Raw genomic sequence first — 15,113 nt, 5'->3', positions numbered from 1 at the left:
TAAAGATAAAGGGTCATTGTTGCAACAGGTTGGACAAGAGCATATGAAATAGAATATAACACTTGGAGTGACAATGTGTGGTATGGTTGTAAATACTTTTAAGAGCTTGGGTATTAAATTATGCAAATGAGAATGATTGAGAACTTCCATCTGCCAAATGACATATGGCATAGGTGCAAATAAATCTACCAGATTTTGTTCCACATCAGCAGAGTGGCAAATACCCGATGAGATTATTCAGTAAATTTCTTAGTACGAGACAAATTCAGATGAAACTGAACTCACTGTTCTCCCACAGAAGCTTGTTCTGCTTTGTCCGCTCTCATTTCCTTCAGTTGTCCTTCTGGGTCCAGTCAGACTATATTAGTCGGTATGATCTGCCTTCCCCTCGAATCAGTGCCAACAGTGTCATGTTCTTGTTCCTGCATGTGCGCTTCTCCTCCTATTCCGGGTCCGGTGAACATTTTTTTCCCTCCCCCTCTCTTTGTAATTGCCCATGGCTAAGGTTTCCACGGTACTGCATGTACCTGCTTGGGCGCCTTTATTACCTCAGCGTATGCACACAACTATGCACAAACATACACTCAAAGTCTCACACATGGACATGTCAGTTATAACTTACTGTGCTTTCACAATGTCAGAGCAGAGCATCACTATTCACACAAAGAGGAGACATATGAGGGACTTCTTTTGTTCACGGTTTATTATGAAGGCTTTGCAAATAACAAGCAAGTAGGACAAAACATGACTCCATGACTGTATGTGAAAACCAAAAGAAAGATGTTTAACACCCATACTGCTGTAAAACGTTTATCAAACACCTCGACGTGAAGTGAAAATGTGCTCTTGGACATTGAAGAGACAGTGGAAATTGGGCAAAAGAAAGAGGTAGTCATGCAGCATTTCTAAAATGGAACCAAACTTAGATATTTTAATAACAAAATAAGCACTTCTGTGCTGTAAAACTGTAGAAGCTTGAATGTTTGTCACGAGTTTTGTCTTCAAGGCTGCTTGCGTGACAGCAGCTGATTGACTTGAACCTGTGTGATTCAGTTGCAGCACTGCTTGTATGTTATTTACAAATTCTTGTCAAACAGGCCAGAATACATTTACATATTTACATATTGTTAAGTTATTTGCTCTGTTGACTTAGCTGGTGTGTCTGTTTACAAGTATATGTTATATATTTAACTTACAAAATCAATTGTTTGTTTGAGGGAAGAATTATGTTGTATTTTGCTGAGCCTAGTACGAGATTGCTTTGGGATATACTGTTAGAATCTCGCTCTCCATGGGCATCGGCCACAGTATTAGGTACGCTTGGGCAACAGAGGTTCTATGATCATTTTGTTAACAATGTTTTTGTTTGATGATGATAGTCTCTGCTTCTTCGTATTCTTATTATTAGCACAAAAACACTGCATTATTTGGCTTCATGCTGTTTTACAAGTTCCAAAATGGAAACCAACAAAAATCCTCAATTCTATCATAGTTTTGTTTGGATTGTCTCAAAACTCCTGTTGCATATAACAGGTGAAGATTAATAGCCACTCTGATTAGTTTTTGATAAAAACTGAACTTCAGGGGTGGTACTATTAATGTCCCTTACAATCATACCTAATATTAATCTCAGTCATCCTTTATGATTATTATTGTCTGTCTACATATCATCTGTGACAATAAAATGCATATGAAAACAGCAAGTGACTTTTGTGGGCAAAATAATCTACTTGTTAGTGAACACCCGCACCTCTACAAAAGGAATCACCCATGTCATCATTGCGCACACAATGCAGATAACATGAGCTTTTTCCTTGTGTGACATAAACAAGAAACTGTATCCAAAAGTGGTTAGCACATCACTTAGGAGGTTCGGGCTTCGAATCTTGACTCAGGACAAATAAACTGTACAGTATAAGCAATAAATGGGGTAATTCTAATTGTTTAGAAAGAGTCTTGTCAATAACTAAAGAGACATTATTAGATTGTGCACAGAGTGATAGAAAATGTGTTTTTTTTTTTTTTTTTAATCCTGGAAGTTAAGTGTGTGTATATATACACAGAGCCGGGCACTTTACTCTTTTGGCCGTGACGGACGACGTAAGGGAACCCACCCTGCTGACGAATAGTGTGTGTGGGTGTGTGTGAGTGTGTGTATGGGTTACATTCTATATGTGTTATGTGTTTCATGTACAGTCTTCATCGTCAAAGTGTGTTTTTTGCAAAACTTTCACGTGACGCTCGTAGATCTTCAGGGCGGGGCCAAGCCTGATTGAAAGGCCAGTCAAAACGTCATTACGCTGCATGAGGAGAAGAGACTTTCCATCGATTTCCTGAAAGAGTACAGCCAGATGAAGTAGTTGGAAAGGGAGAAATGTACAAAACTGTAAGAAAAATGTGCAATTGTTGAGTTGGTCTGTGCTGCCCCCTGGTGGTAAAAAGCGAGCTGCATCCTCACCTGTGTCCCAAAAGCAGCGGCCTGCTCAGGGAAACCAGCTATGGTAAAATAAGCGACCACATCAGACACAGTCCAGTCCACCGGGCTCCCCCTGGCCCCTTCCATGTTTAGAAACCTACAAATTTAAAGAACTGAATTAATTGATTTACATCAGTTAATTAGTGTCCCCTCGCTATATTGAGGTTCATTGTTCAAGCCCCTGCTATACCGTTGATTTCTAAGCCATAATTTTTATAGGTTTACAGTAGTACTTGCTTACTGTAATTCACTCACGTGTGGGAAATGAAAGTCACAATAATCGATACACTTAACAGCCATTTATAGATTGGCGGAAGGTAAAACAAATGAACACAATGACCTCTCATGCAGGAGCTCCTGTCGGCCACAGCTCACGTCCAGACAATCACACGCATACTCGAAAAAGGCACTTCTATGTGTTTAACACACAGACACTACAATATGTACTTTTCTATACATTTTAAGGTGCTTAGGCTCTGCACTTAATTTACACTGTGCCCACCAGTTCATAGGGTAGGGCACAGGATGGTGCATGGTCGAGGGTGGCATGGTGCAAGGTTGCCCATATTTTGCGCTGGTTGATCAACAACTGAACCGCAAGTGGCCCGGTGCCCTTTTCTGCTACTTTGGATGTAAAGTAGACTGCAGCTCGGTAATATGGATTTGTCAGTGTCACAACGGTAAGCCCTGGCTTTGCTTTCACCAGAGATGTCAAATTCAAGGCCCGGGGGCCAGATCCGGCCCGCCACAACATTTGATGTGGCCCGTGAAGGCAAATCACGTGAATTACCTTCAATTTCTTTCCTAAATATATGCAAATTGTCTTCACTTTTAATAATTCGGAGATATTACAAGCACTTTTGGTACCAATCCCCCTCTTAAACATGTATCACAAGCAAAGGTCTCGTTTTCATTGTTATGACAGGTTCATTTGTTCTGACATTACATCTTGACTACTTTACTGATGTATTAACCTGTATTTTGGGGGGGATGAGTAATAGTCTGTATATCGATGTCATATAAAATAATCTAAACATCACTTTAGTCACCCATCCATGCATTTTTTTTACAGCGCTTGTCCTCATTAGGATCATGAGCAGACTTGTTATTTAAGTGTGGTAGCCCTTGCACTACTCACTAACCAAGAAGTCTCAGTTTATATTAGGCTGGTGACCCCTGCTGGAGGCAAACAACATTACAACATTCCAAAACCTGTTTCTAATTAATTGAAGACTCAAAATTGTCCTTAGATGTAAACATGAGTGTGAATGGTTGTGCACCCTGTTATCAACTGGTGACCTGTCTGCCCGTGACCCTAAATAGGATAAGCGGTAGAAAATGGATGGATGGTTGGATGGATGGATGAGAAATGTCTGTGCTCACCCTCCATTATTGACTCCATCGTTCATCCCTTGTTCTTCAGACAGGCCAGTATCTCTCGGGGACGCAGTGGGTGTGAGCAGGCATGAAGACACGCCTGCTTCTGGCTTACATTCAACACCTACCCCGCAAAAAAAGAGTTTTATTCCCTGCTCTCGTTGCTAACATCAATGTGAACAGACGCACGCGCACATGTACACACCCACACACACGCACATGCACGCACACACTGAGAAAGAGAGAGGAACTCACCGTTAAAACCTGACTGGGTGTGGATGTGACTCTGCATGCAAAGAAAAGTTTTTCATTATTATTGACGAAACCAGTAATGTTCAGTTAACACATGGACAAAGTGCGTAACAGATGAAATCATGCTAAGCCGCCTGAGCGTAACTTCCTTATAATAAACTAAAGCAGGTGTAACCAAGCTACTTCTTGGGTAAGCCAAGGGCTACCAAATTGATGCACATACTTCTGAAATAATCAATTTGATCAAATTACCTTTTATAATGTTATTATCAATAATTAATCAATGTGAAGACAGTCATCACGTTAATGATTTCTCACAATGCTTAGGAAACAGAAAAATATCAATATAATGTCCGCCAAGGTTTACATTTGCAAATAATCACTTCAACCACATTCCTACAAAATCAATCACAATGTCCCAACACTGGTGAGCTCCTTTTTGGAACAGGCCCGCAGGCCACTCGTGTGGTCTTGCAGGCACCACATTGCTGACCTCTGAAATAAAGTATATTAAGAAGAATGATGTTGCATTGTGACAAATTATGTAACGTAATGTGCACATCTGGATATGCTGCATACAGCACAAGTAAGCTTTTGAAAAGCAACAACTAAGAAAAAAAAATCAGATGAAATGAATTTCTGAATAATGTACATTCACCTTCTTGTCACAGGTTAGTGTCGTGCAGGCATGGGCAACTGGTGGCAGCCCGCGACCACACTCTTAGTGGCCCCTTGATTATGTTATTATGTAACCAGATGTATGTAAAAAACGTCAATGTTATTGCTGCGTCGGAAGAAATTATGATATTGAATTAATTTAGTTATGTTTTGTAAAATTGTTGTTTGAAATGTGCCTTAACTGTAGCCGTCATTTATTTGTGTTGATTTGGGGTAGATCTAAGTTTTACTCTTTTTTTTTGCCCCCTTTCATTTCTTATCTTTGAAAGAATTAAATGAATAAATAAATTAATATATGAAATGAAAATAATGTGCCATATAAAAATAAAAATAACAAATAACATTTACCGCACATTTGCCCCAAAAACCTGACACACACACCTAAAAAAACCCAACAAACAGCCCAAAAAAAAAAAAAAGCAAAAAACTCTCAAATGCACCAGAGCAAAATCAACATGAACACAGCTCTAAGTCATGGGCCCCAAAAAACTCTTACCCACACCAAAAAGTATTTTCTCCATCCAATGTTTTAATAACCTGGGTTCAGTTTGACCCGATTCAATTCAATGTTTAACATCTCTGAAAATATCCATACCTTTTCTACAACTGTTGTCCGATTTTGGGTACACCCAGGGCTGGTCACCAGCCAATCACAGGGCACGTATAAATATTAGACATCCATCCATTATCGATACTATTCGAAATATTAGACAAACACAGTCAAATTCACACAGCTATGGACATTTTAGAGTCTTCAATGAACAAAAGGCTCATGTTCTTGAATGTGGGAGGAAGCTGGAATACGCAGAGAAAATCCATGCAAGAATGAAGAAAACATCCATACTTGACATACAGTAGCTGATACTCAAACCCTCAACCTCAAGTGTGTGGGGCAGATGTGCTAACCACCCTACCAACGTGTTGCCTTGCCTCCATAACTTTGCCGCAGCCCAGTGGGATGATTTTAAAAACATACAACACATACAGCCTTTCCGCAGATCTTTGAATCTGTCTGCGCACACCTCAATCAAATTCACCAAAATTGAGTTACACTAGCTGCGCCACTACTTAGGCTTGCTACCAGCTGATCTAATGTGTAGTCTACTTTCTGCCACCAGATTGTCAAGTGCTGTGGAGGCATGTAAAAGAAAATGCCCTCGGTCTGCCAGAACGCTCAGCATGGCACAGCGTGGTCTGCCAAATTCCCAAACACACGAAATTAGACTTGCCCAGGCAATAAAATCAAGCTGCACCAGCTTTTAAGCCTGAGCGCTGTCTATGAAAATAGAGCCCAATAAGTGAAGTTACTGGCAAAACATTATTTGTGCATGATGCCCTTTAACATTAAGTCAAATTTCTTGTACTTCCTTATTGTCTTTGCCGTGAAGTGATGATTACAAAAGAAAAACAGACACCTTTCTCAGATGTCAAAAAATGGCATCTTGGAGAGAGTTGCATTTGAAATATAACATACAGAGAGACAGAGTGTCCACTATCATGCAAATGCTGAAACTTAAAAAGGAAAATCAACCCAAACATATTTTTTTCAAGAATGTGTTTTATGCAAGCCCACTAGTTGAAAGAAGGCATTGTGATAAAATTGCATTTGTGGAATAAGAGTTAATCCACCTGTTCTTAGCCATCTCTGGGGGCTGACCTGTTTTCTGAAGCTGAGCCGTGATTGGTCGTTACCTGAGCCCTGGGCAGTTCTGATGTCATTTTCAGTCAACAGAAGTGAGAAAATGGCCGGCCCCTGACGTGGCTAAAAACAAGTGGATTAACTCTTACTCCACAAACATAATTTTATCACAATGACTTCTTTCAACTAGTGGGCTTGCATAAAACATATTCTTGAAAAAAATGTGTTTGGCTTGATTTCCTCACGTCACGTTTCTGGAAAAGATGCTCATTGGATTGAATGCAGTCACTCAGAGCTTCATCGAGTGCAAAATGGTACCAGGACATCATTCTATCATTCTGAGTGACTCCGACGCCAAACATTTACTGTTTTACGAGAAAGTAAGAATATTGTATATCCGGCCAACTATGACTACTTTGAGAAGAAATAATATCGACCAATAAAATCAGCCGACTGATTAATCGATCTGTATGTCCTTGTATATTGTCCATCCATCCATGTTCCATACTGTTAACATGTTCAGCGTTGTGGGGAGCTGCAGCAGTGACAACCATTCACACGGGCATTCACAAAGTCACCAAATGGAGACATTCTCGAATGTAATAACTAGATTTCTAGCGGTTTTACCTGCATATCCATAAGTGGCTGATCAGGTGTGCCAGGTCTTTCTTCCACATATGCTGTGAAGCTCATAGATGGAGGAGGTGAACATCCAGTCCCACTGAGGGGATCCATGACTGGGAAAGGCATCAGACATATGGGGAGGATTAGGAAGTTAACATTTTCCACAAAATAGAGATTTAACGGTTATTCACCGGCCACAATATTAGGTACACCCGCACAATCGAATGAGACCCAATCTACAGTATAATCTCATCCCTGACTGCCATTTGTTATACTGTAGAGGTATTAATTGAAAATACCTGCATTAGAGTAAAACTAAACTAAATCACACCGAGAGGTGTAACTAATCGTTTGCTAACTTTAGCTAACCACAAATACCTGTAATAGTAACACCTGTAACCTCTCCATGCGATGCAGTACGGTTCCACATCACCACAGTACTAAACATATTTTTGAAATGAGTACTTGTCTGACAGTTTCAATCAAATCAAGCAATATTATCTTCGGAGAGGGAGCAATTGTTATTAATCTTTTATCAGGGATCTCATTCGATTGTGCAGGAGGGCCAGGATATGCAACATACTAAAATTGTGAGAAAAAGCCTTTATTAAACGATGAAATTAATCCTTCCTGAACTCTGACAAAGAGGCACCTTGGTCACCATGCGGATGATGACAGAGGCTCTCTTCCGTCGCTTTCCGGATCTTACTATCTCCACTGACTTTCCCAACCGGGGCTGCTGCGGTTGTCATGGCGACCAGGGATTGTCCTCCTTCCTCATTAGAACTCCTAGGATCCTCCTCTTCTTCACTGTCCTCCTGCACACCATCATCTTCACTGGTTTCTTCTATCGGCTCAATCTCCTGACGAGACGGCAAGTGCAGCAACGACAGAGTGTTTTGAAAGACGTAAAAACAAACCAAAAAAAAAGAAGACTTGTTTGGACTTCACCATGTTGCTTCAGTTTGGACCAGAACGTGCAGATAACACAGATTATAGAACCAGTCCAGTCTCATACAATTAAAAAAAAAAAGTATTTTTAAGGTATGGACACTGTTGCCACCATCTTATTGTACATTCTATTTTATATTTTCAAGTGCCCCTCTAGTAGATTTCTTCTTTTTGTTCTCTCATGTATGGCATATGATAGGTCACATTATTGTTTTGAATATGAACGATAAGGTTATTTAATATGAACGATGATTTATGCTCACTTACAACTATTTTTCTTTTATTTATTTATGTTTATTATGATTTGGTCTTGTGTAGCACTGCTGGGTTAAGAAATCCGCCTCACAGTTCTGATGTTGAGGATTTGAATCTCATATCAGGCGTTATGGGAGGAGTTTGCACGTTCTCTTGCTTCGCTCTTAAATTCCCAAAACATGCATGTTAGGCTAAGTGAAGACTCTAAATTGCCCTTATGTGCCCTACGATTGTCTGCACGACCTATATGAGGATGAGAGCTATCGATGGAGCAATTCCCATTATTATTATTAGTAGTAGTAGTAATGGTAGTACTATAGTGCCATGAAATCAGACTGGAAATATGAATTAAAGATGGGGCTGATATTTCCTTTTTTTTTTTTTTTTTTTTTCCTGGGAGCCGCTCCTGAGCTGTAACCTGCAGCTTTTGTGCTTGAAGCACACGCAAAAACGGGCAAATCCACGCCTGTCCCACAGACACGTCCCACTATAATAAATGACAAACAAAGATTTACATTATGCAGCAGTATCTTTTTTGTTTGATTGTTTTTTTTCAATTTGATTCGGTGAAGTGGAGCGCGTAACGTTGCAACGTGCACGATCTCGACCAGCTTTCATTAATTTAACAGCAGACAGCGCTTCGCCGCGCCGCGCCGCGCGGGCCCGGACGTGTTGCAAATATTAAGTTCACGTCGCCCACCTTTATCGCGGGCTGCAGAGCGCTCTTTGCAAGACTCCCGGCGGACGCCTCGGTCGTCGTCATACCCCTGAGAGGAAGAGTAATGTTCCCGCAGCGGGTCCTGCGCAGCCTGCCCCTGGCCACCTCTCTCTCCATGACCACTTTGACTTTGCCCCTGGTCAGCTTCTCCTCGAAGAGACGCTCCTCCTGGTTGCTCAGACAGCCCAAAATCTCCTTGAGCCCCAGCGGCTTCACGGGGCCTATGCCGGCAGCGGCAGGGACGGCGGCGGTCCCTCGGTGGCTCCCCCCCGACAGGCTGCGAACTGAAGCCACGAGCCGGTCGCCCAGGTCCGAGTTGGATCCCGTGCCCCCTCCCTCCACTGGAAGTTTGGTCTGCGGGGCCACTGTATGCTTGTGTATGCTGGCGCCTCCTGCGCAAGTTTGGTTGCGGGCGTCATCCCCGGACGGACCCGGCTGCTTGTCTCGCCCAAGTGCATCGTCGCGACCGGTACCGGGACGCACTTCCTGTGCTCCCGTGGCTGCACTTGCTTTCTCTTGCTCTTCAAGGCGGGCCGCCACCGGCCCATCGCCGCCGATGCTCCCGTTAATTCCGCTCCTCGGGCTGGAGGGAGCGCCGCGCTTCTTGCTGGCCGCTGTCTGCTGAGACGGGCTGGGCTCCGAGTCGTCCTCCTGGTCGGTGAAGCTGAGCGCGCTGTCGCCGTTGTTGTTGTTGTTCACAGGGTCTTCACTCTTTTTTCTGCTTTTCCTCTGCACCTTGGCCGCGTTCCGGTACGAGATGGAACCCTTGTAGCTAACTTTAAGCACAGTCTGCTCTTGGATCAGTTTTTCCAGTTCTGCCCTGGTTCGGTCCGGGTCTGACCCGTGTCGTCTCCGGACCATTCGACAAATCCTTTCCAGATCTGGACGCGCTTTCCGCGAGCGGAGAGAGTCGATTGTTTCCAGGATCCACTCTCGGTACTTGTTAGGTCCGGACATGTTCTCCTAGGGCTTCGGCCCGGATAACGTGTGTATTTGTTGTTCCTCAAGTGGCGCTGCAGTGTCAAAGCTGGAAGCGGAGTGCGACTCCCCGGCTGGAGGACCGCTACGGAAGCCCGCAAAGCACTTCGTTGTTCGTCGGCCACAATGTGCGCTTAAGGTGGACCGAAGATGGCGCTCGCGACGGCATTTAAGGTGGAATTGTCTCGCTTTTGGCGCATCACAGCCGCGTTCTTTGTTCAGCGTGTCATCGTGTTCAGTCCACGGTGGGTACACAAAGACTGACGCACGCTACGCGCAGTGGGCTGCGTGTGCGCCGCGTGGTGGTGGGGAAAGACGCTCAAGAGATGGGCGGGGGACCCCCGCTTGGTTCTGCAGGCGGCTATACTGTCGGAGATGAGGAGGATGACTGACCTTTATGCTACAACACCATTATCAGAGGTGGCCAAAGTAAGCCAATATGTGCTTATAAGCTCAACTACTGACTACAGATACTTGTGTAAAACTCTGGTGAAAGGGCAAAGTTATATGAGTGTTTGGTTCAACTGAAAGTTAAAAAAGAAGCCTCCAAAATTAAGTAGGCTACAAATGCGGCAACAGGCCTACATTATGATGATGGTGATGACGATGATGATGAATATTGTTATTATTACTGTTAATTAAACATCATACTCATTTCTATAACTTGGCAAATAATATGAAAAAAAATGTGAATCATTTTTGAAAAAAAATTGAATTACAGTATACATTATCAGTAGTTTCCAGCTTTTATACTGTTAACTTCAAAAATTTCAAAAATGCTAAATGCTAGCTAGCGTTGGCTCAGCCTTATAAACCAATGTGCTCCCGATAGCTTGGCTGACATTGAGAAATGACAAACAAAACATCCATCCATCCATCCATTATCGATACCGCTTATCCTCACAAGGGTCGCGGGGCGTGCTGTCTTAGGGCAGTAGGCAGGGGGCACCCTGAATTGGTTGCCAACCAATCGCAGGGCACACAGAGACAAACATCCGCACTCACAATCACACCTAGGGGCAATTTACAGAGTCCAATCAACTTACCATGCATGTTTTTGGAATGTGGGAGGAAACCGGAGTACCCGGAGAAAACCCACGCAAGCACGGGGAGAACATGCAAACCCCACACAGGGGGGCCGGAGTTGGGATCGAACCCACGACCTCTGAACTGTGAGGCGGACGTGCTAACCAGTCGACCACCGTGCCGCACAAACAAAACGATGGTCCGCTGAATTAGCTAATGACAACAGAAAAAAAAAATCACCTCAACTGTATGCGTTTTCCATATAAGACAGAAAATTCTGTTGGCTGCAGGCACGAGTCAATTAACGCTTCCACAGCGAAATATTCCTTAAGACAACAACATCAAACATCCATCCATCCATCCATTATCTATACCGCTTATCCTCACAAGGGTCGCGTGGCGTGCTGGAGCCTATCCCAGCTGTCTTTGGGCAGTAGGCGGGGGACACCCTGAACTGGTTGCCAGCCAATCGCAGGGCACAGAAAGACAAACATCCGCACTCACAATCACACCTAGGGGCAATTTAGAGAGTCCAATCAACTTACCATGCATGTTTTTGGAATGTGTGAGGAAACCGGAGTACCCAGAGAAAACCCACGCAGGCACGGGGAGAACATGCAAACTCCACACAGGGAGGCCGGGGCCGGGATCGAATCCACGACCTCTGAACTGTGAGGCGGACGTGCTGACCAGTCGCCCACCGTGCCGCCCAACATCAAACAGTTATCTTAAATATGACAATGGGTGGGGAATATTTTGCTTCTCCAAATCTGTAGCATCATCAGTGTCAAAGCGTCTTAGTTCAGGTTTTATCTCATAAAAAGTGGTGCATGAGTGGTGCGCGGGTGCGCACATGCACTAAATTCAATTGTGTCACTGTGCATTTGCATACCAAGCACATTGCAGCTCAGCCTCCAGCGTGACTGTGGTCAAGCTAGCCTATTCTCACATTCACACAAGCGCACACATGAGTGTAGTACATAGGCTGATATAAAAGTGTAATACAGCTTAATGCTATTATCATCACGAAAACACAGTTAAGTAGCTTTTTTTAAACTGGTAATAATACATTTCATACTATTGATTAGCTAATAGGTTGATATGTTGGATCAGGGATAGGCCACTTAAATGCTGGAGTGGGCCATGATTTTTCATCAGTTTTACAGGGGGGCCACATAGTATCACCCACTTCCTAACCAGATGTACACTCTTAAAACAGTTGGGTCAAAAATAATTATTTTGAGGTTAAATTTGACCCAACTGTTGTGTTAAAAAAGGACTGAACCAGACTTGGGTCAATTTGAATAAAAAAAATTGAGTTATTCAGTTTTTACCCAACTTTTAGGGTTAAACTAACACAACAAATTGGGTTATTCCATTTTGACCCAAAATTAAGGGTTAAATGAACACAAGAAATTGAGTCAAAACAATATAAATAATTGAGTTATTCCACTATTTTATTCATTTATTTATTATTATTTTTATTCATTTTATTTATAATGCTAAGGATACTGCCCCTTCCCCAAAAATGTATTAATAACAAGTGAAAGTTAAAAAAAAAGTCTTTATCTTCGGGCACATCACTCTTGATGTTGACATAATTTCAGCAACAGTAACAGTAGGGGATGATGGGCAAAAAAAAAAAAAAAGGGCTCAATTAAGCGAGGGAAGAAGTGGATTTTAGTATGGCCCACTAATCAATCCTCATGCATGTGCCTTTGTCACAAGGCAGCCAAATTTCATGTCAGCCTACTTGGTGATATCTGAATGTTAACATGACAGGAAGGTCATTGTTTGTTGTGCGGTCTCAGTCATGGTTTCATAAAGTAGAATGCATACGTATTCAGAATTTTGTTCAGCACATTCATGGTGGGAGTGATAACAAATCTAAATTAAAAAGTAGTGTTTAGAATTATGCTTTTAGAATTATATTTTTAGACATGAATTGAATGAATAAGACACCAACAGCAGTCTGCAAAGCGGTGTCAGTAACAATCACTCTGATTGTCTGTCAGCCAGGAATGCATATCAGTCCATTAAATAGATTAATTTGTAAAATGGTATTAATTTGAACCAACAATTGGGTTAATTTCTAAGAAATAACCCAGAATTTTGACCCAACACAAACAATCCAAAAATTGCATTAATGAAATAACCCAACTGTTTTTAGAGTGATATGTCAAAGAAAAATGCTATTGTAAATTTGGATAAAATACATGCACACAAGCAAAATACGAGCCCCTAATATATTTCATTTTTATAAATAAATTTTTCAATGCATGTATATATTATCCACTATCCTAACCCAACGACAAAGGGTTTAAAGCAAACGACAAAATAACTGCATGTACCGGAGTTATTTTTTTCCAGTGCAAAGGAATCTCTTCCATAAGAATTACCATTCAAGGACGGCACAAAACTGCGGAACAATAAACCACCATTAACGACAGGAACTCTTTTTTTTTTTTTTTCTCAAAAAATCGACTCAAACTTCTCATATTATTGGGGTTCTATCTATGCCTGCATATTATTCCAAATCCGCCCCAACATTATTTGGCCTACTCAAATTGTAGGACTGAAAATAAGACCCGGTGTTAGCACAACTATGCCATTTTCTGACATCTAATGGTGAATGGTAATATTACATCTTGAAAACATTACATCTTACAAAACTTCAGTCGACCCCTGCATATTCACAATTCAGCACCCGCAGATTCGTATATTTGGACTCTTTTTGAATATTCCTGTTTTTTCTGGGGTTTCAGCCCGCATTCCCCCCATTTTTCGGGGGAACTGTATATTGAATGCAAATGAGTTTTTTGAAGAATTCTATGAGTTTAAAAAGTCACTAAATACAGCTACAAGATCTCACTGAAGACAAGTCGCTGCTCTTATTGGCTTTCCATACTTTGCCTGGATGTTCTGCAAATATTAAGTTCATCCAAGTTCATGAGGTGCTAGGTCAATAAAAAACTGAGCACCAAACAAGAACCTCTGCTGCTCATTTGTGAACCACACCAACATATATGGCTATGCGCACCCTTGCTTATAAGTGCCCTAAAGATCTCAATCAATCAACCAAAATCTCAACTACGGTTGACTTAACCCCGCTATATATTTCTTCTTGTCTTTTTCATGTTAATAAGTAATAAGTAACCAGCCTTTTTTGGGGTTGAGGGACAAAACAAGTGGAAAGCAAAGATATCTGTTATCGGAGGAGTAAAAGTAAAAAGTTGTCAGAAAAATAAATACAATATGAGAAACTAGCAGTAGTAGTATAAAGATAGCTGAAAAATCTATTTAAGTACAGTAGCAGTATTTGTTTATTAACTTTGAAGGCGCAACAAATCCACTTTGGGAAAGACAGGCAACTTCAGGATAATTGTACAAGTAAAACTTTATTGGAATGATATTTATGTTGCAAAATAGTACACTCACGTTTTTAGTCACTGCTGCTGTGACTTCCCCTTGTTCTGTGTGTGTGCGTGTATGTGTGTGTGTGTGTGTGCGTTTTAAACTGTATGTGTGGCGAGGGCTAACATGGTTCACACCAGAGTCTCTCGTTTCCCTAAAAATGTGACAACATATACCAGCATTGTGCCTGCTTTGAGGGGAAGTGTCACTGCAGAAACATCGATGGGCGCACAATATTGTTCAGTCATACGTAACTTCAAACTTTGTTTTGTCCATGATTTTAGACAACATTGAATCGGACGTGGATGGGATACAAGTGTGAAGTCTTAACAAGTGGGATACAACAGTATTAAAAATAGGAATGACCAGGATCGATCTAATGACAAAGTGAATTTGACATCAGATTGATTAGTCAATATGTCCTCTTCTCTTCATGACAGAAAATGCACTGCCCAGTAAGTGAACAATTGTCGTTTTAGTGTTTTGTTAGATAAGCATCAGTTAAGGTACATTTCATTTGGATAAACCGATTTACTGTATCTACTGTATCTATCTATGTGTGATTTCATTTTCAAGGCGGTCCCAAGTTAGTATTTAGAACGCAAAAGCTCAACAATCTCTTATGTGTTGTCTATTGTTATGTCTTAGCTTGGGTATGGAGCCCGCTATTGAAAAAAACAATAAATGAATTTGAGTCACATTCATAAAAATGTTTTGCAGCTTGA

General features: G+C 41.7%; 1 protein-coding gene across 2 annotated transcripts; it reads right to left on the bottom strand.

The window, feature by feature from the left end:
* Positions 1-682: 682 nt before the first annotated feature.
* Positions 683-10,052, bottom strand: samd1b (sterile alpha motif domain containing 1b). 2 transcript variants are annotated; one of them, XM_086034709.1, is made up of 7 exons: positions 8,953-10,052; positions 7,699-7,909; positions 7,050-7,159; positions 4,109-4,139; positions 3,860-3,977; positions 2,459-2,573; positions 683-2,333 (listed from the first exon to the last, which is right to left on the bottom strand). In XM_086034709.1, exons 1-7 carry the CDS (start codon positions 9,925-9,927, stop codon positions 2,187-2,189), a joined length of 1,707 nt encoding a protein of 568 aa, XP_085890835.1. In that variant the 5' UTR covers positions 9,928-10,052; the 3' UTR covers positions 683-2,186. The 2 variants fall into 2 exon arrangements, with proteins under 2 accessions (XP_085890835.1, XP_085890836.1); XM_086034710.1 differs by having other exon boundaries at positions 7,756-7,909.
* Between the last annotated feature and the right edge of the window lie 5,061 nt (positions 10,053-15,113).

The sequence above is a fragment of the Filicampus tigris genome, chromosome 6, assembly GCF_054856515.1.
Source record: "Filicampus tigris isolate MCC_2025a chromosome 6, RoL_Ftig_1.0, whole genome shotgun sequence".
In the NCBI taxonomy this organism is placed as follows: Eukaryota; Metazoa; Chordata; class Actinopteri; order Syngnathiformes; family Syngnathidae; genus Filicampus; species Filicampus tigris.
This window is presented reverse-complemented; position numbering and strand designations above follow the sequence as displayed.

Bases quoted from the DNA above. Each gene is read 5' to 3' on its own strand.
- samd1b (XM_086034709.1), bottom strand. From the start codon at position 9,927: ATGTCCGGACCTAACAAGTACCGAGAGTGGATCCTGGAAACAATCGAC. The intron at 3,978-4,108 runs GTGAGTTCCTCT...TTTGCGGGGTAG, and splicing joins CACCCAGTCAGGTTTTAACG to GTGTTGAATGTAAGCCAGAA. The intron at 2,334-2,458 runs GTGAGGATGCAG...GTACTCTTTCAG, and splicing joins CCGCTGCTTTTGGGACACAG to GAAATCGATGGAAAGTCTCT.